This window comes from Pelodiscus sinensis, chromosome 4 (assembly GCF_052426305.1).
Source record: "Pelodiscus sinensis isolate ZL-2025 chromosome 4, ASM5242630v1, whole genome shotgun sequence".
Classification (NCBI taxonomy): Eukaryota; Metazoa; Chordata; order Testudines; family Trionychidae; genus Pelodiscus; species Pelodiscus sinensis.
Window position 1 is genome coordinate 126,080,415 of NC_143055.1, and position 26,048 is coordinate 126,106,462.

Here is a 26,048-nt window from a genome sequence, read left to right on the forward strand (position 1 = left end):
CAAATCATTAGCTCTAATATCATTAGCTCACAGACCTTTACCTTCCCCCTCCCCAACCCCCTTCTGTTCTGAAATTTGATTTGTCCTTTTCATATGTGTTCATTTGTTCTATCAACTAAACAAAAGTACTTAGTACATAATTTTAACATGAATTTTAAATACGGAATGTACACTTGGTGAGGCGCAACAAGAGAGAGTGATGGATAAGATCAAGGAAGAAGTAGAAGGGATATTGGTGCATGGGATGAGAATTAACAACTTGAAGTTCATGGATGATATAGTTATCAAGGAAGATGAAGAGAAGCTAGAGAGAATGGTACAGGTGCTAAATGAGGAAGGGGAGTGGTATGGACTGATTATGAATATCAATAAACAAAGACAAAGGAAGATCAGTGTAGATAGGATCGAACTAGAGAACGTAGAGAAGTTCAAGTATTTAGGGAGCAACATGACATATGATCTAGACTGGAAGAAGGAAATAGCAACTAGAATAGCTAAAGCAAGAGAGAGTTTCAAGGCAATAGGTAAGATCTTGAAAAGTAAAGCGATTAGCTTAGGAACGAATCTGAGTGTCTTGAAAACGTGCGTATTTAGCAGCATGTTGCACAGATGTGAGAGATGCGTGATAACAAAAGATTCGAAGAGAAGGATATTGGTGTTCAAGAGGAGTTGTTATAGAAAGATCCTGAGAATAGGATGGATGCAGAAGGTCACCAACGAGGAATTATATAGGAAGATCCTGCCAAAAGAGAACCTACTGCAGAAGGTTATACAAAGGAAGTTACAACTATTTGAGCATATCTGCAGAATAAACAACAAGCAAAAAGTTAAGATCCTGGTATTCGGCATAATGCATGGTCCGAATAGGAGAGGCAGACTCCACAGAGAATGGGTAGATGATATAGTAGATTGGTGCAGAGCTAGTCTATAGAAACTAAGCCACTCTCTGCACTGGACAAGGAAGGATGGACGGAAATAGTGAGGGAGGCATCAGACACCAACAGGCGTTGAACCTATGGTTGTTGATGATGATGATGATGATGATGAATCAAAAAAACTATATAAAGCATAGACTCATCATGTGATGGTTTAAATTAGCGCACAGTCAACCTCTCGAACTCCTTGCCAGAGGATGTAGTGGAGGCTAGGACTTTATCTAGCTCTTTTTTGAACCCTGTTAGATTCATGGAGGTTAGGTCCATCAATGGCTATTAGCCAGGATGGATAGGAATGGTGTCCCTAGCTTCTGTTTCTCTGGAGGTGGGTTACAGGGGAAGTTTCACGTAAAGATTAGTTGTTGTGTTCCCTCCCTCTGAGGCATCTGGAATTGACCACTGTCAACATACAGGATATTGGGCAGGATGGACCTTTGGTCTGACCCAGTATGGCCATTCTTATGTTCACCACATAGATACCTCTTAAAAATCTACTTATAGTGTAACAACTTCATTCAAAATAGTTACATTGTCAAGTATTTCTAGCTGTAAATATTCAATTACAATGGATCAATTTGCAGATAAGTAATTTCTACACTCTTAATTAGTGCTAAAAACAGATTACTGTATGCAGCATACAACTATACATTTCTACAAATTAACAGACGGGGTAGACAAAAACATTACTAAAATTTTAAAAAATGGAGAATTTAAAATGCTGAAAACATTATTTATAAAAAAAGACATCAATATTACATTTCATTTCACTTCTAATTCCAACTATTATTAATTTTTTAAATTATTATTATCATCATTATTTCATTAATGTTTTGGACATCTTTTCTTAGAGCTTCTTTTCACAAGTGTGTCACTTATCAAGCCATAAGTTAATTTCAGCAAATGAATGTTCCAGTAATGGAATAGCTGTTGATTTCATTCATTTCCTTTAAAAGCTTTCATATATTATCTTTTTCTGCCTTTCACATGGCTTACTTTGGAGGTAATTATTTATAACTAGCCAATTAGCCCTTCATAAGACGGGATTTTCAGGTCTCTCCTCCATGTTGGTCTTCTCTCCTGAGCCTCCAGTCTCTTGCTCCATCTCTCTCTCTCCTCCTCCTACTGCCTCCCCCCTCTCTCTCTCAGCTCTCCTCCACCTCTTGCCTCTCTCTTTCTCTTCTCCTCCCTCTCCTGCCTCTCACTCGGGGGAACACGGAGCCCAAACAGCTGTTTGGGCTCCGCACTCCCCGTGCTGCATGGGGAGCGCGGAGCCCAAACAGTCGCTTGCACCACTTGCTCCCATGAGGCGGCCCGGCTGAGTGGTGCAGAAGTCAGCCGAGTGCCATGGCGGAAGAAGGAGGGCGGCGCGGTGACGTTCCCCGCCCCCTGGCCGTGAACATCACCGCCCTGCCCCCCTTCCCCTCCCGCTGTGGCGTTCGGCTGACTTCTGCACCGCTCAGCCGGGCCACCATGGGGGAGCAAGCTGCCATTTGGGCCCTGCACTCCCCATGCAGCATGGGCCGCCCAGAGGGAACAGCCAGCATTTCAGGCAACAGCGCCCCCCAGAGGGAACAGCCAGCATTTCAGGCAACAGCGCCCCCCAGAGGGAACAGCCAGCATTTCAGCATTACAGACTCTCAGACACTGGGCTACTATATATATGATATGATGGGAAAGTCATTGTAAACATTAGGCAGCCAGATGACTGGATTTTGTTTCCTATATGTATGGATGTAAAGAAGGAAATATTAATATTGTACAGATCACAGGCCACATCTACTAATGAATACATATGAACACCATTTTTTTGGGAAGGTTTATGTCCAGAAAAGGCCATTTTTAAGAAGGCAAATGTTGCCTTTTTTTTATTAGTACCAATTTGTTTCTTTTTACTTACTGAGTTAAGAAAATAATTGCTGATCAGTATCTGAACGTACCCAAATTATTTGTTTTCCATTATTACTATCATAAAACAAAGAAGGTAGAAAATTCCCCTGCCTGTGAAGCGTATTTAAATGCAACAAGTGAAAGCCCCTTAAAAATGCCAGAAAGTATTCTAGAAAATATATTTTCCAATTAAATTATTACGTATGCATTTTTTTGCTGAGCACTGACAAAGTGCTCAGGGCCAGGTTTACAAAAGTATTTGATATAGTCTCACATCATCTTCTCATTTACAAAGGGAAACACAACCTAGATGGAGCTACTATAAAGAATGTGCAAAACTGGTTGGATAACCATTCCCAGAGAGTAGTTGTCAATGGTTCACAGTCATGCTTGAAGGGAATAACAAGTGGGGTTCTGCAGAAATCACTTCTGGAACTGGTTCTGTTCAGTATATTACTCAATGATTTAGATAATGGCATGGAGAGTACTAAATAGGTACATTTTTATGTACCTATTTAGGTTTTGTTGATCCAAAATAGGTTTGAGAACCCCACTCCCTTTTGGATTTTGGAATGAAACTGAGATTTTGGATTTGGATTTCAGCCCCTTACAGCTGGTGGAGATTTTCCCTGTTCTGCAGAAACAGCAGTGTAGAAGTGGGAGACATGACTTCAACATGTAGAAAGCCCTGTAGTGGATATATTCTATAGTTCTGATGCATCTTTACTCACATAAGCAATGACTCTGTCTACACAGCTGCTTTCATGTGTTCTAATGGAGTGTTTAGGGTATGCAGGCCCTTTCAGAGGATGACAGAGCCACAGGCCAGTTTTAGTTTAGATGCCCCAGCCCAGCCCCAGGTGTCTGATGTATCTAACTTCTCATCCAAGGGTCACACTAAAACCAAAAGAATATATGAAAATTAACACTTGAAACTTTTATTTATTAACAATTAAGTCATTATACCAATGTCATGTATATTAAAAATGTAACTTTAATTGTGAGTTTCCGCTGCAAGCAAAACTCTACATTTTAGGAATGCTTTACTGGCTTTGTTGTGTGCAAACTCGTTTATAACTGAAGAAAAATCTAATTTATGTGCAATACCATTGTTCATTTTAAGCATTGTGAGCCCATTCCAACACTCTTGTCCCATTATAGAATGATGATAGTTCTTTACTTGTTTTAACACGTTGAGTGTGCATTCACCTGAAGCCACTGGTGCAGGGACACTGACAAAAATAAGTAATGCAATTGTGAGATTAGGAAATACAGTCAACAGGCCAAGATTGAATATTTCCTGAAGCAGTTCTTTCGGCTTGCAGTCCGATTTAAAGTTGGTGGAATGTACACACTTCAGGAAGATAATCTTATCACAGAGATCTCTTGAAAATTTGTAGTACTTTTGTTGAAACCATTCAGCCATTGAATATAGATCTTCGTAAAAGGGTACAAATTTGTTGCAGTGATTCAAATCCATGTGAAAGACCACATTTGATGGAGTCAATAACAATTTAAAAAAAACACCATTGACTTGACAGTGCCTTTCCGCATCAGTGCCTTCCAATTGAGCTGTTAGGCTGCAATTGGTGGAAAACTCAGCTGAAATGTCAATACCCTGGTGCTACTGATTTGCACTCAGAAAGGATTGCATCCCACTGATCACGAATCTTTTGAATATCTTTAAGGAGTTCAATGTTATCCCTCTCAACATCAAATGTAGCACTGAATGCTGCACTAGCTGATTTCCACGTTACATAGTTATCTTTATGTAAAACTGAAGTGTCATGTGCAGGTATTTGGTCTTTCAACTTCCTCCAACTTCTACTGAGGCTCCAATTGGATGGATCAGATGGTACTGATGCATTTGAAGTACTGCTATTAAAAATTAAACAGAGTACACAGTACAAAGTGTGTACTTTACCATGCTCCAGCAGAGACAGTCTCTTGTGTAGATCTCTCCATTTGGAAGAGTTTTTGTCAGCAGACGTTTGGGGAAAAGCATGATTTTCAGCATCTTTTGCTATATTATTTGGAGTTTGAAACAACTAACTTTGAAAAACTATTGCATTTTGAGGCAGTGGCATTGAAATGTCATTTGTGGGTACAAAATTTTCATCATTAGAACTGGAAGTGTCACTGTCAGTATGGTCACCGTCTAATGGCTGAGTCTTCTTCTCTACTGGAAATGGTGTTATTGGCTTTAAACTCATAACTGCTGCTTCACTCTGTTGCTTTTTCCATCTCATCCTTGCACCACTTTCAAATCTTCACTTCATTTTTATAGAGGGGTTCTTTTAAAACACAGTACACAATACATTAATTTGCTAAAGTCTATTGTTTATACAAAATTTTAATTTCATGTACTTCACAACAAATATTATATAATAACAGTTTGGGGGTGTTATTTACTATAGCCCTTATAGCCTTATTTCAAAGTCTTGACATTTTGTCTGCTCACATGTTCCCGTTATTGAATTCCCGTTATTGAATTTCTCTAATAACTGATGCATTATTATGAATATGAACATAAGATGATTGCCAGATTAGATATAAAGTTTAATAAACAACTAGAATTAAAAGTTTTTTATCACAAAAAAACCCTTTAAAGGTGAATCTAAAACTGGATGAAGAGCTATCTTACAGCTGAGCCTGATATGGCTATTGTTTATGAAGACACCTAAGAAAAAACAGGAATACAAAAATCTCCTATGCAGAGATAAATATCTAAACTAAAGGTTAAACTCACCCTCAGACCAAACAAAATCATTTTACAGGAACAGAATTAATTACTACTTTCAAAACCAAACTATGCAAAGACTGTAAACAGCATTTCATAATGTAAAATCACTAATCACAGAAGCCACTCCAGTCTTCAATCATACAGATAAAAATATGGATGTGACCGAAAAATTGGTGAAGGCTCGAGGTCCCACAATGATTTAAATCAATTTAAATGATTTAAATGATTTCAATGATTTCTTCAGCCTCTTATATTGCATCAGGGAAGAGGAATGGCATATCTGCAAATCTCCTAGTGAGAAAAACTACCATGTCCAGAGGAATGTTCTAACCAACATGGAGGGCTCAGAGCACAAACAGAGCAGCGGAGTACTGAGGGAGGACTTAAGGCAACTTCTATTAACATGATAAAAATCTCACCTCCCTATCTTTCTTAGTTCCAGGCTTGATACTCTTGCAAATCAAGCAGCTCTCACAAAATAGCTCCCATTGAGAAACAACAGGCACTGAGAATGAGGGTCACGGATAGACATGAGTTTTCTATAGCCAGTGTAAGGCTTAAAAACCTGAAGATCCAGGCATTGCCCAGAACCAAGCTTCAATCTCATTCTGAGAGAAATGCATGAAGCTCTTCAAACAAAAATCCTGACCGGAAAAACTAACCTAAATGTTAATAAAGAGAAGATTGTAGAGACTACATTGACACTCCAACTACCAATTACAAGTAGTGAGATGGAAGAGAGGTAGGGCCAGCGCAGCTCCACCTCCTTATTGCACTGACTAGCAGATAAGTTTATCGAGGCTTTATGCACAGCCCCAATAGGTATAGCACTGGGAGAAACATCTCTGTACATGCCCACAGATCTTAAGTAGATGGACACATGCAAATCACCTGAAGAATAGAAAGTATTATCTTTTATAATGTATTTCTTCTAGTGAAATGGAATTTGATATGCATTTTATATTTCAAGCACAGAAGTGATTTGTTTAAAATTCAGTTATGATTACTTGCATGACTCATACAATTTCCATAGGGATTTATTAATTGAACAAACATGGGTTCAATTAAAAGGGAAATAAACATTTGTACAATACCCTCTTTTCTTGAGAGGGAGCACTTTATAGATGTTGGAAAATAGTAAAAGGGAAAAAGATCATGTCAGCACAATATTGTTGGTCATATACAACGCAATCTTATGTTTCATAGAGTTTTCAACACAGGAAATGGGTATATTAGAAACCGCCTGATTCACAGGATTTTCTGAGTCAGTTACAGTGGTTTCTTTGAATGGCTCTGAAGGAACAAGCTGTAACCAGTGCTTTTATACCAGCTTCAATAATACACATTTCAAAGCCAAAACGGCCCAGTCATGTAACTGTTTACACAGTCAACATTCAGTGGGAAAATTAGCGTCAACAAGTTCTACTCTACTAAGCCTGAATCACATCTGTTCTCTTAATAACAGCTCTCAGGATTGTGAGGACAGAAAGGACAGATTTTATTTTTGTTTTCTAATCAGTAAGAGTGGGTGAATCTTTAGCTTACTTCTGTTTTCATGAAAACTAAAAGGGCTCTAACCACCCATTCCAAACATCTAAATACATTTGCAAGGTTTATGTTCAAACTGGTTGCGCTGGGCCTGGGCTGTGACATTTGCAAAGTCACCTATTATAGGAGGAAAGTGATTCAATATAACCTGAATTCCATTACTGTGTCTATCAAAGTATTTATATATACAGGTGCCTCATCACCGTAGTATATCAGCGAAAAAGAAGGTAAGTCCATTTAAATAGTATCCCAAATCATATACAGTAATTATGTGGCTTATTTTGACAGATAAAATAGGTCTGTTGGTATTATACAATTCTTATCGTCTTCCTAATACAACAGATCATGTGTGTTTTGAACAAATTACCATCCTGACAACAAGAACTATGCATACTAGCATGTGGGAGAGGTCTAGATATAGAAAATATACAGCTTTGTGAAGAAATGAAGAACTTTCTGCTTTCAGATTTAGTTTATAGATCTATTGTGTAACTGAATGATGGAATTTAAGTGAATTTTATTCATGAAAGGAAGAGACATTTTAGCTGCACATTCAAAAGAAAAATAAAGGGATGAATCAACACCTAGCACATCCACTCATTCTTTGTATCCACCTTCTACTGATCTCTTATTTTTCCTTCTAATCTTTTCTGGACTTCATTTTTTAATAGGGTTAGTAATTAAGGGAATGAGCACAACTCTGCTGTCATGATCATGTCATTTTTGTAAATACCTATTCTTTATAGAGCTATTTAATATACAGATAATCTGTGAAAGCTAAAATTCACAGGGAGATTAGAGCACACATGCTGAAAGATGCAGTGCGACATTTAGTTACTACAGTGCAGAGAGATTTTAAAATCACAATCCATGACTGTTGTGTCAATAAACACATTTATTTTTTCCCTACTATTGAAAGAGACTGTTTAATTTGCACTGACTCCCCTCAGGAGGAGAAACTGATACTCTGTGAAGCATTTTGTGTTATTCTTTGCACTTTTAATAGCTCAGGTAAGGATGGAGTTTGCCACTGTGATAGGGTAGGTCTGTACTTGGGGAAGTACAATGCAACTTCTTCTTTGTATGATTTTTGGTGGGTATATGTCGCTACAGTTTAGAAACAGCAGTGAAGCTGCAGTCGAGAACATGCAATTTAGAGCCTTCCCCTAGAAGGATTACCTAAACCAAGGATTAAATTCTAGAATTTCCCCATCTGTAAAATAAGGATGTATAGTAACCTCCTTTGTAAAGAAATTTGATGCAAAAAAAACTGCACTGTGACAGGCTCTGTCACACCAGCGCTAGCTGGAAAAGTTCATTTGAGCTGACTGAGTAAACCCAGAACTGGGGGACAAATGGGGAACAGCTGCTGGCCTCATTAGCCACAGGGCTACAAAAAATGGACAGAAAGTAAGTAAGGGGGAAGAGGAAAGGGTGGAGCCAGGGAGTGGAAGGCTGTGCTCCTCAGCTAACTGCTGAAGCTAGCAGTTCCTGAGGTGACACATCTGAAGCTCTGTCAATAGAAGGTGGTGGAAACTGACACAGAAAATAAAGAGCACAGGTGATTGCACTGAAAGGGGTCGCTGGCTGCTTTGAGGACACAAAAGGGGCCAAAGTTTGAGGGGCCAGTGCATGAAACCTGTTACAAGCACAATGAAAAAGAGGTAGGAACTATTATTAATTACTGAATTCCTTTTATAATATGCAATACTGCAAATAAACCTCTTAATTTTTCTTATTCACACTACATCGTTTTATTTTTCCAATCTTTCATCATATGTAAATAGAGCCACATAGCTAAACATTTGTGTTGCCTTTTTTTTGGGGGGGGGGGGTCTTTTCTGCTAGGAAATCCCTAAATACCACAAGAAACACTCTTCCTATGGATCTTCTCAACCAACTGAAACCACAAGGCGTTTGAAGTCTCAGGAGAAAGCTTGCTCTCATGGGCTATTAGAACCACATTTTCAGCAACATTTCCTCTGCAAATTTTAGTGGCTAATTAGTTAGCCATAAAAAAAGCAAAATATGGATCCAGAACTGCATAGGACAAAAAAAGAATACACTTTTACCTCAGTTATGAAACATGAAATTAAAAACAAGAAAATACTCTCTATATTTATAATTTGTCTGATTACCGTCAAAAGCAACCAGAGGTAGGGAAGATCAAAATCACTGTAATCGCCCAGAAAGTCAATGTTGTTGTTGTTAAGTATTATTTTAACATGAAGAGAGGGAATCTATTGCTAGTGTGAATATAGACCTAAATAACTCTCATTGTGTCCCATATGGGTGGAATGAAACAGTACAATTACAGTCCACACACAGCAGCAAAACCAGTGTAGTCTTCATTGTCTGACTTGTTCAGCTGTGCTAGGAAAACTCTGTGGCTGTGTCTACACTGGCAAGAATTTCCGGAACTGCTTAAAACAGAATACTATTCCGTTTTCAGTTTTTCCGGAAAAGGAGCATCTACATTGGCAGGCTGCTTTTCCGGAAAAGCCCTTTTTCCGGAAAAGCGTCTGTGGCCAATGTAGACGCGCTTTTCCGGAAAAGAGCCCCAATCGCCATTTTCGCGATCGGGGCTTTTTTCCGGAAAAGACTACTGGGCTGTCTACACTGGCCCTTTTCCAGAACAGTGTTCCGGAATAAGGACTTATGCCCGAGTGGGAGCAGAATAGTTTTTCCGGAATAGCGGCTGATTTTGTACAGTAGAGCGTCGTTGCTTTTCCGGAAATTCAAGGGCCAGTGTAGACAGCTCGCAGCTTATTCCGGAAAAGTGGCCGATTTTCTGGAATAAGTGGCCCAGTGTAGACACAGCCTGTGAGTGAACTCCTTACGAGCAGATTTTATTCTCCAATTTAACAATGCTAGCAAACATAAATAAAGCCAACTCTAAAGGATCTTCTTCATCAAAACTGTATGCTTTTGGAATAGAATGTACTAATTTTCAGGTCTACCAGATAGTCTATTCCTATGCAAAATGTGTAGCTGGCCTTAAGCTGAGCATTCACGGTGTCCACACTGCGGGAGGCCGATGGGAGCAATCGCTCCCATTGGCTCCCTTACTCCATGCAAAACGAGGAGTATTGGACACCAGAAGGAGTTGCCCTCAGTGTTCAATTTAGGGGTCTATACTAGACCCACTAATTCAAACGCCAGAAGATTGACCTCCATTGCATCCATCTTTTGGTAAGTACAGATGTGCCCTTAATTAGTGCCAGCATAACCTCATATTGTATGTGTTTTCATTTTTTTAAGGAATGCTAGAGAAAGTGGTGAAAAAGAAAAAGGGGACATAAAGAAATATATAGGCATCTTTTCTAACTTTTGGTTTCTTAATGACAAAGGGAAAGATATGGAAATGTGGGTCAGCAAAAAATACAGGGGTAGAATAGAATTTGGAGACAGAAAAGTTCTATTCCATTTTCCAGTCTGTCATCTGATATTACAGGATTGTTCTCTTGATAATATTCCAGAGTGCTCTATCTCATCTAAGTCTAGTGAAAAGGATTCCACCAGTTCCCACAGTCTAACTAAATTACTGTTAGGAAATCTTTTGTGATAGCTAGCATAAATTTTCCCTTGTTCGGTTTCATTCCATTATTTCTCATCATTCCTCCTGGAAACATTCTAATCAAGTCTTACATGCCTTGTCAGTTCAACCATTCATCTCAGACGTGTAATTTTATCAAGAAGTTTTTTGGAAAAATCACAATATAATATAATTTCCCTGATCTGTGCAGGCAATTGAATTTTCAAAGAATTCCAATGGGTAAGTTAAGCATGACCTAAGTTAAGCCACAATTCTGCAAACCTGTGCATTTTATATGAGTCAGTGAATCAATTTATTTATTTTTATTTTAAAATATAAAATGATGCCTATCCCAAGCTCTATGCATCTTAATATAATTAATGATACAATAAAACCCCAGCAGTATTAGAGAAATAATGTCACAGGAACTCAGACAGCCACCTACAAAAACTTCTTTCGACTTCTTCAGTGTTATGGGAAGCATACCCTCAGCCTTCTCCTAAATTCCTATAAACAGATGTCTCTTGCAGCATGTCCGGAAGGTCACCAAATTCAGTTTTTCTGGACTCAAGAGGGAGTCATATTCCAGAATCCTCGAGTCCCTACAAAAATCACCTTGGCAGTCACCTCCACGGACAAGACTCATTTGGACCTTTCATTTGAATTGTGGCACTATGGCCTGGGAAAAGAGGCAACCCTTTTGTCTCTGGTCCTGCATCATATAGGGCTTTATAGGTCAGAAGGACCCTTACATTCTCTTGGAGGCCAATGGGCAGTGCAGATTCCAGAGCATTGATGTAAAGGCATTACAGAGAGATGCCCTTCTCAATAAGTGAGCCACTGCATTCACGCATGTCTGGAAAGTGACATGTGTATGTAAGCAGCCACAAGAATGGTACCTAAATCCTTAGTAGATATTCAAAATCAATGGGTGCATCTAGACTGGCAAGATTTTGGGCAAAAGCACTTACTTTTGTGCAAAATCTTGCTGCCTGTCTACACTGGCCACGAGTATTTGCGCAAGAACACTGACTTTGTACTGTACAAAATCAGTGGTTCTTGCGCAAATACTTTGACGCTCCCACTCAGGGATAAGCCCTCTTGTGCAACTATTCTTGCTCACATGGGGTATTAGAACCACATTTTCATTTCAAGTATTCTTGTGCAAGAGGGCCAGTGTATACAGGCAAGTTAATTTCTTGCGCAAGAAAGCCCGATGGCTAAAATGGCCATCGGAGCTTTCTTGTGCAAGAGAGCGTCTACACTGGCAAGGATCCTTTTGCGCAAAAGGTGTCTTTTGCGCAAAAGCATCCATGCCAGTGTAGATGCTCTCTTGCGGAAATACTTTTAACGGAAAAACTTTTCCGTTAAAAGTATTTGCGCGAAATCATGCCAGTCTAGACGCAGCCAATATATATATATATCTGTGTTCTGCTATACAAATGAATGTAATAGTTTTCAAGATTCTCTCCACCAATACTGTTAAATTTACCAGCCTGTAGATTCCTGTTTTGACTTTTCATTAATTTTGTAAAAAACAGAGCGATGTTCAGTCCTCAGGGAGCTTCTCCCAAATAGACAGAACTTTTAAAATGAATTGCTTGAGGGAAAACATAGTTTTGCTATAAATGATGCTAAAACAATAGATATTTTCAAGGAAAATGTAGTATGTGCTGTATCTTAAACTATTTATTCCTACAAGATTTCAAACTCAAATATACTCACAGCCATTTTCCCACTACGGTTGGTTTCTTCCCTTTCTGCCAATGCCTTCAGAAAATTATCCCTTAGTTCTTTTCCTGCACTTGATAGTGTTCTAGAAAAACAAGAGAACATTTTATTTTATTTTATTTATTACAGTAGTAATTAGTGGTCAGGACTCAATTTTGCTATGTGCTGTCCAGATATCTATTAAAGTAGCAGTCCTGTTGTATTAATATTTATGGACTAAATGAGCCCAGAGAGTCAAAGGTATTTATATGACCCTTGCCACTGTACAACACTAAAATGCCAAACATGGTTACGGATTTAGAGTTCAACTACTTCACCCTGCTTAGTCACATAAAGAAGACACCTTTATCATATTTTTAGCTTTCATTAAAGGTACAGAAAGGAAGGGAAATCAGTTAAAATATTTGAAACCTAAGGTATTAAGTAAGACGTTCATTTTAACAATAGCCCTTATTCTCTTTTGCTTTAGCTGCAGGGAGTTTTATAAGGGAAAAGAGACCAGTCAGTGCCCTAAAGAACTTAATTTTTGATGCCATTTAAGCACCTTACATTCCTTACACAATAATTGTACATGTTGTACCAATTAAAAAAACATATTTTTTCATTTGTCCACTGTGATATGTAGAAAACCTTGATTTATGATACTTTCATTTTGCACATCAGGATTAATGAAAACAAATATGTTACATCTAGGCAAGGTGTCGCTAGTGCCATTCTTATATAAGCATATCAGTTAGGGTATGTATACACTATAGTGTTATTTCAAAATAGCTTATTTCAAAATAACGCGTCTACACACAAAATGTATTTCTGGTTGGGAACTGCCCCCTGTGGCCCTAGCATACGCCTGCCGCAGCTCCTTGATTTTCATCAGAACCTGCTCCTGGGTTTGCATGTGGCTATAGGTGGCCAGGCTGCCAGCCATCCGCCTGTAGACAGTTGCATTCCTCTGTGTAGTGCAGAGATCATGGACATTGGCAGCAGCCCCCCAAACCTCAATCAGGTCCATGATCTCCTCACTGGACCAGGAAAGCACCAGCTTTCTCTGGCCCCTGGCAGGCTCCTGGGAGCTGGCAGACTGGTCCTGGGGAGTGGTGGGGGGCTGGCTGGCACTGGCTGCCTGGCTCATGCTGGGGCCACTGGGTCAGGTGCAGCGACTGCTGGCTCTGGGCTGGCAGGCTTGGAGCTGGCACAGGCACTGCAGCCAGAATCTACCCCTTTATGGGCTCCGGGGAGGAGCAGAGGGAGAGGAGTTTTCTTGGTTGTGCCCAGAGTGGCTACCAGGGCACCTTGGGAAGGGCTGGAGGCCCCCTATTTCGAAATAAGCATCTACACAGCACTTATTTTGAAATAGCAATTTCGAAATTGGTGCTATTCCTCCTGGAATGAGGTTTACCAATTTCGAAATAAGCCCTGCATTATTTCGATTTAATTTCGAAATAGCGGTTTGGCTGTGTAGACGCTGGTAAAGTTATTTCAAAATAATGCTGTTATTTCTAAATAACTTTGCTGTGTAGACATACCCTTATTGTTCAACTCTCAGTGCAAATTTCTACACTTGACCTTTTCAGCAATCTGTCACACAGGAGTACTGATCTGATGCTCACAGAAGTCAGTGGAAAGGCATTCTATCAGGACTTAGGGCACAGAAACATGTTATTTTATAAAGTAGGGGGAATAACAGCATTAGCATATTTTATTCAAGTTCATGATTCTTTTTGCTGATTTTTCTACTTCTGTGCTACCAGGAACAGCAGCAGAAGGACATATGAAATTGGTCGAGTAGAATCACACATTATGACCATTCCAAATATTGAAATGCTAGCAGGAACAATGTCTCTGTTTGCTAGATAAAAAAATGAAATAAATGGTACAGAAATGTTATTAAATCCTAACAATTACTCATTGGCCTTTTGAGTTTTGAAGTGGTCCTCCAGAAATTAGACAATAATTAGGAATGACAGCCTGACATCAAATAAAACAGAACCTTTTTTACTGTTATTTTTGAACAGGTTATACAATTTTTATGGAGCTGATGGAAATCCCCATGAAATCAATGGGAATTCTTCCATTGACTTAAATTTGCTTTGGATAAAGCCTTACCAGAGACAACAGGCCCTGCATCATAAAACACTCTTAGGTCCATGTTCTCATACCCAATATAGGAACTAATGATCCCTCCCTTTTAAAAATTAAAAACTGTGACTGCATATAAGAGTCTTCTCTATTATGCTGCCAAAGGTCAAAGGGTGCTCCATAATTCATTGCAAGTCTGTAAACAAGGCAATATTAGAACTTTCTCCCACTTAAGATATTCTCAGTATGAATGTTTTAATAAAAGCAATGATATCGCTTAGTCTCATGTAGGTAGTACACCATGCCAGAAAGGACCTCTGCTACCAATTGCTTATGCTACAATGTTTCAAATAGAACAGTACAAGTCGAACCTCCCTGATCCAGAACTCTTGGGACATGACAAGTCCTGAACCACAGAATTTGCTGGAACAGTGGAGGTCAATGCCAGTCTAGAACTCTGCTTTCCTCTAGCTGCTGGGAGCTCCACTTCTGCTGGGAGCACTGCTTTCCTCCGTCCCCCTTGGCTACTGGTGGCTCCACTTTCCTCTGGCCACCTAGCTACATTGCTTGCTCCTTAGCTGCTGGAGGCTCCGATTTTCCCCTGGCCACTGGGGACTCCAATGGTGCCCGCAGCCTCTGATTTTCCCCCAGCAGCCAGGAACTCCACTAGTTTGCCCCCTGAGTACTCCCACTGGGGTAGCCAATAATGCTGGACCCAGAATGTTGCCGGACTAGAGAAGTCCAGATTACAGAGCTTCAAACTGTATAATGAAAATTCAAAAATGAAAAATAAATGGGGCACCAAAAGTTCCTTGTCCTCTCTAGTGATTTTAAATGTCAAAACCACTTTTTCAATAATTAAACCTGCAGAGCTCTTTATTACTATTTTTAAGTAAGTTATCTCTATTACACCGGAACATATTAGCATACAGCAAATGATGTCCGTATCTAAAATCAAATTGCAAAAAACTCAGAAAAACAGGCAAATTGAAAGGACAAATTATCATTATCCTTCTAAACCTAACAGAATATTTTAAAAAGTAGGAAGCAGTATACTAAGGTATCCCCAAAATGCACACATCCCCATTGGCTTCTCACCATTATGAACATAAATCCAACAGACAATCATTATACCATCCCTTTAAGAACCCAAAATCATTAAAATAATTATCTCAGATCACCCCAACATCAGATGTGGTCAAACAGTAATTTCACATACATTTTCTGGGACTTCCCATAATTTCAAACATGAAGATCACAATTTAAAGAAAACTTAGCCTACTGCATTTGGAGGCACATATTCCCATCTACATAACTAACCACCCTCTCCCCATACACACACATTTGTTCTGAAATTTAACCAGATCAATAAAAATCCCATGCTATCATAAAATCAGAAAAATGTAGGCCTGGAAGAGGTCTTGAGAGATCTAGTTCATCCCCCTAAAATGAAGCAGGACCAAGTATACATAGATCATCCATGAGAAGTGTTTGTCTAACCTGCTCATAAAAATTTCACATTCTACAGCCTTCCTTGGTAACCTATACCACTTTCTAACTATCTGTATAGTTAGAAAGTCTTTTCTAATATTTATCCTAAATATTTCTCGGTGCAGATTAAGATTATTTCTTATCCTGCTTTCAGTGGCAGAGAGACCATTTGATCACTTTTGTCTTTATGTCAGTCCTTAGCATATTTGAAGACTTATCAGGTTCCCTTCATCTCAGTCTTCCCATGATTAGTAATAGAGATGTAGCTGTGTTAGTCTGGTGTAGCTGAAACAAAAGACAGGACTAAGTAGCACTTTCAAGACTAATAAAATGGTTTATTAGGTGATGAGCTTTCGTGGGTCAGACCCACTTCCTCAGATCAAATGGTGGAAGAAAATTGGCATGACCATATATACCAAAGGGATACAATCCAAAAAAAGTGAACACACATAAAATTGACAAATCAGATTTTAGAACAGATGGAGAGTGAGGGGGGGAGGTTAGTGTCTATGAGATAATGATATTAGGGGTGATAATTGGTGATATCTTTATAATGGGTAAGGTAAATAACATCTTTGTTGGATATTTTTATCTGTACTTCCACTGAGCCTGTTATTTCCCATTTCTTAGTGGTGGATTTGATTTGTCTTTCTTAAGCACAGTACTTTGCACTTGTCTTCACTGAATTTCATGCTGTTGATTCAGACCAAGTCTCCAATTTATAAAGGTAATTTTGAATTCTAATCCTGTCCTCTAAAGTACCAGTCAACCACAAATTTTATAAACACACTTGGCTACGTCTACACTGGCGCGTTCTCATGGAAAAACTCTTTTTTGGAAGAGTTCTTCTGCAAAAACTCTTCCAAAAGAGAACGTCTACACTGGCATGTGCTTTTGCGCAAGAGCATCCATGCCAGTGTAGACGCTCTCTTGTGCAAGAAAGCTCTGATGGCCATTTTAACCATACGGCTTTCTTGTGCAAGAAATTCATGTTGCCTGTCTACACTGGCCTCTTCTGTAAGAGCTCTTGCGCAAGAGGGCTTCTTCCTGAGTGGGAGCTTCAGTTCTCATGCAAGAAGCCCTGATTTTATACATTAGAACATCAGTTTACTTAAGCAAGAACACGCGGCCAGTGCACACAGGCAGCAAGTTTTTGTGCAAGAGTGGCCGCTTTTGCGCGAGATCGTGCCAGTGTAGACACAGCTACTGTCTACTCCAAAGATGCTACTTATCTCACCCATTACAAAGATAGCTTCCCCAATTATCACCCCTAATGTCATTACCTCACAGACACTAACCTTCCCCCCTCATCCCTCCTCTGTTCTTAAATTTGATTCATCAATTTTATATGTGTTCACTTTTTTTTTTATTGTATCACTTTGGTATATATGGTCATGCCAATTTTCTTCCACATATTGACCTGAGGAAGTGGGTCTGGCCCACGAAAGTTCATCACCTAATAAACCATCTTGTTAGTCTTTAAAGTGATGCATAGTCCTGTCTTTTGTTTCAGCTAGACCAGACTAACATAGCTACATCTCTATCACTAGTCTCCATTATTCCAGTTATTAAAGAAAATATTGAATAATAGTGGAAGCAGAAGTGACTCCTGCAAGGCCCCACTAGATATGTCCTCCCATTTTAATAACAAATCATTGATAACTACTCTTTGAGAATGATTTTTCAACCAGTTGTGCACCCACCTTACAGGAATTTTACTTACACCACATTTCCCTAGTTTATTTTATGTGAATGCCACGTGGGATTATATCAAAAACGTCACTAAAAATCAATATGAATCACATCTACAGCTTTGGCCCTATACAGTAGGCCAGTAACCCTCTCAAAGAAAGAAATTGGGTTGCGTTGGCATTATTCGTTCTTAACAAATCCACGCTGGCTATTACTTATCACCCTGATCCTCTAGGAGCTTACAAACGGTTTAGTAATTATTTCCAATATATTTCCAGGTATCAAAGTTAGGTAACTGGTCTATAATTTCCCAGGTCATTTTTGTTCCGCTTTTTAAAAACAGATACAGATTGAACCTCTCTAGTCCAAAACTCTCTGGTCCAGAAACAACAGTCGACCAGAATGATTTTAGTTATCTGGAATGGGTGTGGCCAAGTTTCCCATGGTCCCATAGAGTTTGTTTACAGCCACCAGTCCTAGCTCTCAGTGTTCTGTGTAGCTCTAATTTACCCCTATATAGCTACTGAGAGCCCAGTAAGCAGTGAAAGCGTTTGTAATGCTGCTAGATTTTGTGCCTACATACTTGTGCATTTCTTTTCTATTCATCCCTAGCAATTTGTCCATGTTCACACATTTTTGTAGAATATCTTTTTGATTTTCAGGTAATTAAAGAATTCCTGATGCAGCCATGCTAGCCTTATATTTTACTTCCTGTCTTGTCTTTGCCTCAGGGTGGTTTGCTGTAATGACTGTAATAACATCTCTGAGAAACTACGAGCTGTCCTGAACTCTTTTTCTCTTAAGATTTTCTTCCCAAAGGGCATTACTCACAATTTCTAGGAATCCACTGTCCTTATACTGTTACTCATGCACCTTCCTTTTCTCAAAAATCCTGAAGACTATAATTTCATTATAACTTCAGATCCAAAACCAATTCCTCCCTGTTAATCTGAATCAAGTCTAAAATGGCTGTCTTCCTGGTTACTTCCTCCACCTTTTGAAACAAGCTGTTTTTCCCAACATACTTCAGATTTTTTTGGGGAAAGGGGGGAATGTTGTGTTTTTCCACATAACTTTCCCAATATATCAGGTTAGCAAGTCTCTCATTACTAGAAGGTGTTGTGTTTTGGATATTTCAGTTATTTTTCTAGAAATGCCTCATCCATCATCTTCTCCTATTTTGGTGGTCTATAGCAGACCTCCACCATGACACCATTCTTGCCCCCTTCCTTCCACCCATATTTTTATCTTCACCAGAGACTAAGACCATCAAGAAATAAAATCAACAATGACCATGTGGGCAAACAAAATACAAGAAATGAACTAATCAGAGTTCAGATTAGATAGAACAAAAACCTTTGGAGGAGTGCTGGTGTTACTTAATTCCTGTAACACAAGAAAAAGGTAAATAATGACTTCAATTTGAAATTACAGTTCTCCTACATCCAGGAATGTGCCAAACATTCACTTATTTTGAAACAATTCTGTAAGGATCAAATAACCTGCTCAATCAAATATCCCAAAGGACTTTGGGAAAGTCAGATGTGGGTATTCATATACCTATTGGCAAATAAGGGAAACAAATAGCATCTATTTGACTATGTGTATTTAATAATTCCACACAAAATATGCATGTGTTTGTTGCACTGAGTGCTGACACAATACAAATTTGTCACTTCTTTTACTGGCACTAAAGCATGGTTAACTTACTAGTATGAATATTACAGAATGTATTATTTATATAAAGTGATATCTTATTTTGTTACGGCTATTGCTACATATTGCAGTTTAGCCTTGTACTTAGGACTGCAATGGCTCTCGAACTGCAGGCACAAAGTTCACTATTTCTAGAATTCTGCATTTTGCTTTTAGACTGAGCACCAAGCAGTAGGAACAATATTCTACTGCTAAATAGAGCCACAGCCTTGCAGCGTACAAGGTCTGTGCTGGACCCAACAACTATCAGCATTTGCGAGGTACAGGGCAGCACATGCTAATCTGCATAGGGACAAGAAGATAGAAACAGCTTCCAGACACCAAGCAGAAAAGTTTTAGCAGGACTGCTAAAAGCTGAACCAGTCTAATCCAGCACCCTCGGGACCTGACTGGTAACCGGAGAATTTGCTGAACCACAGGCGGTCAATATTGTCTAGCAGCGTTATCCAAACTTTCACTGCTTATTGGGCTTTTAGAAGACATTTAGGGGTAAATTAGAGCTAAATAGCAGTACAGAACACTGAGAGCCAGGACTGGTGGCTATAAACAACTTTATGGGACATGGGGAACTTGACCACACCCATAATAAATGGACAACTTGCTATTTAAAATAATGATGGACCATGGATGTTGCCAGACCACAGAATGCTGGACTAGGGAGGTTCATCCTATACTAGGAAACCTGGTAGGAAAGGGCTGTGCTTAGGGAATTTGCCATCTTACAATGTTATTGCAAGGGAGGGTCAGTCAATAGCTAACAGGGCTATCAAACACACTGCGTCACTACATGAGCAATAAAACTTGTAGTTATGTAAGAGTAAAGTTATAATAAATTAATAAGGCTCAGGCTCAGTGTTCATGCCAAGGAGAGATGAGATTCACTCTCAGAAGAAGGTCTTTGAGCAGACTTGCATACACTTTGGCTTAGTCTACACTGCAGGGTTTTTGCACGAGAGGTTTTTTGCGAAAGAGTTCTTGCACAAAAACGTCTTGAGCAAAAGCACGTCCAGACCTCAGAGTGCATCGCAAAAGCGATGTGCTTTTGTGCAAGAGCGTGTCCACATTGCATGGACACTCCTGCACAAGAAAGTTCTGATGGCCATCAGAGCACCTGTGCTTTTTCCAATGGGGTTTCTTGCCCCAAAACCCCTCCGGACCATCCACATTTGCCTTTTTGTGCAAGAGCTATAGCGCAAAAAATAGTTATTCCTCATGGGGAGAGGAATAATTCTACAGGCAAAAGCCCTCTGTTCTGTTGATTTTTTTGCGCAAAAATGCGCTTGAGGTGTGGATACTCCACCAGTTTTAGCGCAAAAGCGGCTGTTTTTGCGCAAAAACCTTGTAGTGTAGATATAGCCATAGTGACTGGAATCAATCCAATTGCAAGGTTTACTTCAAATCAATGGATATATTTTTTATAAATTAATAGTCTCTCAACAACTATTGGAACTATGAACATATAGAAATACTGAAACACATTTCTGTGTGTAATCCTATGTAGAACACTGTTGACCCAACTAACTATACTCAGTTAGTTTGAGCTAAGCAAAACAGGCCACTCACATAAACCAAATTGTGCTGAAGCAAGAGTTTACACAGATTTAATTAAATTGGTTTAGAAATTGGTATAAGTTAAAATGGTGTAATTTTTCATGTAGACATGGTCTTGCATCAATTATGAGTATGTAATGCTCTCTTTAGAGGCATTTGGTATTAGCCACTGCTAAAGATAGGAGCAAGAAGATTTGTTTTCTTGGCATAGCAACTTTTACATTCTTAGAGTTGTGTTACAATCATTTCAGAGAAAAGATCAAGCACATTCCAATCTGAAAAAGCTCCCTTGCACACATACAGGCTGAAAATTTGGGGGTGTGACTAGCTTGGAATTCATCAAGGCTACATAAATGTTTGTGCCATCTTTCTGATGGGCTATACAAACAAGTTCCCATGAATGAGAAGGGCGAAGGAAAGGAAAAGAGCTTGTGGTGAGGAATTCTGCAGCCTCCACAGAGCACTGCTCCAGTTTAACTAGGTTTATTTAACACCAGGTGACCTGAAAAACCTTGTTTAAATAAACAAAAAAAGTTGCTTCCTCAAAAAAATGAAAGCCTTAAAAAGCTGACGGGTTACACATTTGCATACCTGTATATAAAGAATCCACTGCAAATAATCATGAAGTTTACCACTGCCCTTGAAAAATAGGGTAGAAGCAACGTCAATAAACTAAAAATCAAAACTTGCATTTCTTTATTAGCCTGCAAGTTAGGTGTGTAATTACATCATAGCACAGGTAACCCTAACATGTAATGTGCTTGGCACTCACCACTTACAACGACTTCTGTCATTCGTTTCATGCCTCAATATACTTGTTGACGGATGTTTTACAATGTAGTCACTTATTATGAGCCTGCATTATTTCTTGGCATTATAATCATGAAAGGCAGCATCTGAAGATAATTACCAAGTGCTCACATGGCTAAATGTTGAATGAGTGGCAATTTTTACTGAACATGGCATTGTTTGTTTGCTTTTTTAAAAGAACTTCAGAGAGACTGATCCCTGTGTTGCAATGGAAGGGTAAAGAACTGAAAACAATTTCAGGAAAGTACATTTGGAGATAATGTGGTTTTCTTATGTTTCTTTACACTGGGCCAGATTCAGTGACCACTGAAATAAAGTAAAATGCTCCCATTGACTTCATAGGTACAAGATCAATCCTGCTGTGCCAGACCCCAAATTCTCCCCTTATGTTCTCTAATCCCTCCTTGTGCCCCTGTATAAAGATTGCCACAATCTTGCCAGGACTATTTTTATTCTCTCTTTAATTTTCTAAGCATTTGGAGCCTACCCACATTCAGAAATACCTTTAAACACAGTTCATATAAGTGGGGTTCTAACTGTAATTATTTATGTTACAATAGCATTTAGAACCCCCTGCTGAGATTGGGATCTTATGTATGTTTGTACAGCACCACACATAAAGTAACAGACAGCCACTGTGTTCATAATCTTACTAACTAAATTGACAAGACAGGCAAATAGTTAAGGAAAAGAAAGGATTATTATGCCCATTTTACAGATGGGGAAACTGAGGCACAAAGCTACATCTGGGGCAGAGTCAGGAGCTGAACCACAGTCTCTTCAGCTCCAGCTCTCTGCCTGGAACAAAAGATTAGCCTTCCTCTCAACTTTACTAATATTGTTTCCTGTAATACTATATAGAAAGTCATGAATAGTGATATAAATTATTTAACCGAGTTGTGCCATAGGATCCCTATGGTCTATACCATACCTCATTTGAATAGTTCATAACAAGGATACTATTAGCAATCTCTTAGAAAAAGCTCTGTAACTATAGTGTTTTGAATTAACACTTCTCTCATGAAAACATATGGAAGGTTTTACTGTGTACACAGAAATGAAAGAGTGGAAAGTATTGGTAGCATTAGCATCCCTGCGACAAGGCTCTTCACTGTGGACAGTGCTTCAATTAAAAAAATGCCACTTAGGGAAAATAACAGGCTTACTTTTGAGAAGAAACTAAGTTGGGAAAGAAGAACCCTACAGAGGACAGAAGTCCTACCTTTTCCTTCCTCTTTCTTTTGCCGGTCAGCAAATTTTCCCTCTCTATTTTCATTATCTTTTAACCATCTATTCCCCTTCAGCAGGCACAAACTGTATAATACAAGACAGGAAAGTCTGAGTTGCATTCAGGGCAGATGGGTAGTGAAGACAGGAAATTCCCTGAGTTTAGAGAATGGTTCTGCCTGAGACTCAAGGTGCTGACATTCAGAGAGGTTATCAATAGCAAATTTAGAGGTTTTATCTTTATTTCCATAAATGCATTTCTTATTTGACAATATTTCAGGCTGTTATTATGGCACCCTCAACTCTTATGCAAACCCACTCATAATAGACTGTGTCTGTAATTCCTTTTTATCCTTATTCTGAGGTGAAAAAACCCATCTTTTCAGGTTTCCAGTTTAGAAATCTTTTTCCTGTACCCCCTGATGGGTGCTTATTCAGTCTTCAACTACTGGGATGTTTATATATAAAGAGAAGAAAGAGTTCTTTTTGAACTAGGCTAGTATTCCTTGATTCTTATTTTGATTGGGCCAAGTTGCCTTTTTCATTTTGTTATGGTTCCCTGGGGTTTCATTTACTTGGTTTTCTTACATCTTATACCATGCGTATTTTTTGTAATAGCAGTAGAGTCACAGCTGGAAATGGAACAACTCAATTTCAGATTTGGAAAGCCTGTGGATCTACAGAATATTTTTTATCAAATTGAGATAATGAGAAGAGCTTCTAACAGTCCCACTTTTGTTTTTAAAAGCAGACTGTGTGTTCCAGCATAGCAGAAAGTCTGGCTAGCATGGTACATTCTCATTTACACTGTTGGAAAGCAGCTGTGACTTATTTACAAACATCTACCCTAAAACTAACAGATTTGCATGCATAAGTTTGGGATGGTATGTGTATCTGTAATTCTTCCTCATCCTAAATCACAGACCTGAGAAGAGCTCTGTGGAACTTGAAAACTCATCCCATCCGCCCATTGAAGTTGGCCCAATAAAGTGTTATTTCACTTTATCCCATTTTTATTTTAAAATATTGAAAGTTGAAACCTCCTAATATTGAGCATTTCAAATGGTGAGTTCAAAGGCTGAATCGCCACTTTAGCTCCGATTGTTCAAAAAGAAATATTCACTTGATAAATATTCATTTTCTGTCTAGGTATATCAAGAGGAAGTACAGTCCAGTGGTTAGGATACTAACCTGTGAGTTGGGATTATGAGTTAACTCACATCTCTGCAGCAGCATGTGTGTGATCTTAGGCGAATCAATGGAAGTTAGGAGTCTAAAAACTTTGTAGAGCTGGCCCTTTGTCTCTTCTGCTTCAGAGCACTGATTTTAAAATAATAATTGTACTTTGCAAGCTCAACAGGGGTAGTATAGGAAGGGTAAATGGATTAAAAAGACTGTGGGATGCTCAGATCCTACAGTAATGGTGGCCATACAAAAAGTAGTGATCTTCTGGCTAATGTTCCATTATTTGACTTGTGAGTTTGAGATTAATCAGTTTCCCAGGCTATGTCTAGACTATGGAATTTTTCCAGGATCATAGAATCAGAGGGCTGGAAGAGACCTCAGGAGTCATCAAGTCCAACTCCCTGCCCAAAGCAGGACCAATCCCAACTAAATCAACCCAGCCAGGGCTTTGTCAAGCTGAGACTTAAAAACCTCTAGGCATGGAGATTCCATCACCTCCCTGGGTAACCCATTCCAGTGCTTCACAACCCTCCTAGTGAAGAGGTTACTTACCTCGTAACTGTTGTTCTTCGAGAAGTGTTGCTCATGTTGATTCTGATTAGGTATACACATGCCGCGTGCTCGGACTCCGGAGGTTTTTTCCTTTAGCAGTATCCATAGGGCCAGGCAGGGAGCCCCCTGGAGTGGCGCTGGTATACTGATGCATATATACCCCTGCTGGCCCCTCCACTTCATCAGCTCCTTCTTGCCAGCTCCTTCCAACAAGGGGAGATGGGTGGGATATAGAATGGACATGAGCATCACATCTTGAAGAATAACAGTTATGAGGTAAGTAACCTCTTCTTCTTCTTTGAGTGCTTGCTCATGTCCATTCTGATTAGGTGAATCCCTAGCTGTCCCCTTGGAGGTGGGCTCGGAAGGTGACTCCTGACTATACTTCTGCAGACCTCAGTACTGCGGCCCCTACTGCGGCATCCTCTCCAGCCAGCTGCATGATCGCGTAGTGCTCTGCAAATGCATGCACCAATGACCACGTGGCTGCCCTACAGATTTCCACTGTTGGCACATGCGCCAGGAACACTGTCGAGGCCGCCTGTGCCCTTGTGGAGTGAGCAGTTAACAGTGGCGCTGGTTTGTCTGCACCCTCGTAGCACTCCCAGATACAAGATGTGATCCACGAGGAGATGCACTGCGCAGAGACTGGCAAACCCTTCATTCTTTCTGATATTGAAATAAACAGCTGCGGTGACTTACAGAATTCCCGCGTCCTGTCTATGTAAAAAGCCAATGTCCTCCTGACATCCAAGCAGTGTAGGGCCTATTCCTTGGGTGTGGAATGCAGTTTAGGATAAAAGACCGGTAGGTAAATGTCTTGAGATAGATGGAAATGCGAGACCACCTTGGGAAGGAACCCTGGGTGAGGACACATTCTCACCTTACCTTTAAAGAAGACCATGTAAGGGGGCTCTGAAGTCAATGCTCTAAGTTTGGACACCCTCCTTGCTGAGGTAATGGCTACCAAAAAAAGCCACCTTGTAGGACAAGTGCTTCAGGGAGCACGAGGCTAGTGGCTTGAAAGGGGCCTTCATAAGCCCAGTCAGGACCAGATTAAGGTCCCAGGTCGACACCGGTGGCCGTGTATAGGGGAACATTCTGTCGACTCCCTTCAGAAACGATTTAATCATTGCATTAGTATCGTTCGACCTACAGCCTTCCCCTGGGTGAAAGGCCTCAATTGCTCGCCAGGTGAACCCTCAAGGAGAATGTGGCAAGGCCTTGCCTCCTAAGATGGAGAAGGTACTCCAGAATGAGAGGGACCACTGCATCCCCAGGGCTGAGATCCTTATCCCTAACCATAATGTAAACCTCCTCCATTTAGCCTCATACAATACTCAAGTGGAAGGCTTCCTACTTTCCAGAA

The 26,048-nt window shown here is 39.7% G+C and overlaps 1 protein-coding gene across 1 annotated transcript in view; it reads right to left on the reverse strand.

The window, feature by feature from the left end:
* The window catches only part of CFAP299 (cilia and flagella associated protein 299), a 376,930-nt gene that overhangs the window by 216,546 nt on the left and 134,336 nt on the right, over window positions 1-26,048 (reverse strand). The window contains exon 3 of the mRNA XM_075929470.2: window positions 12,374-12,464. Coding sequence (XP_075785585.1) covers window positions 12,374-12,464 — 91 coding nt within the window. The remainder of the gene's footprint in view (window positions 1-12,373; window positions 12,465-26,048) is intronic.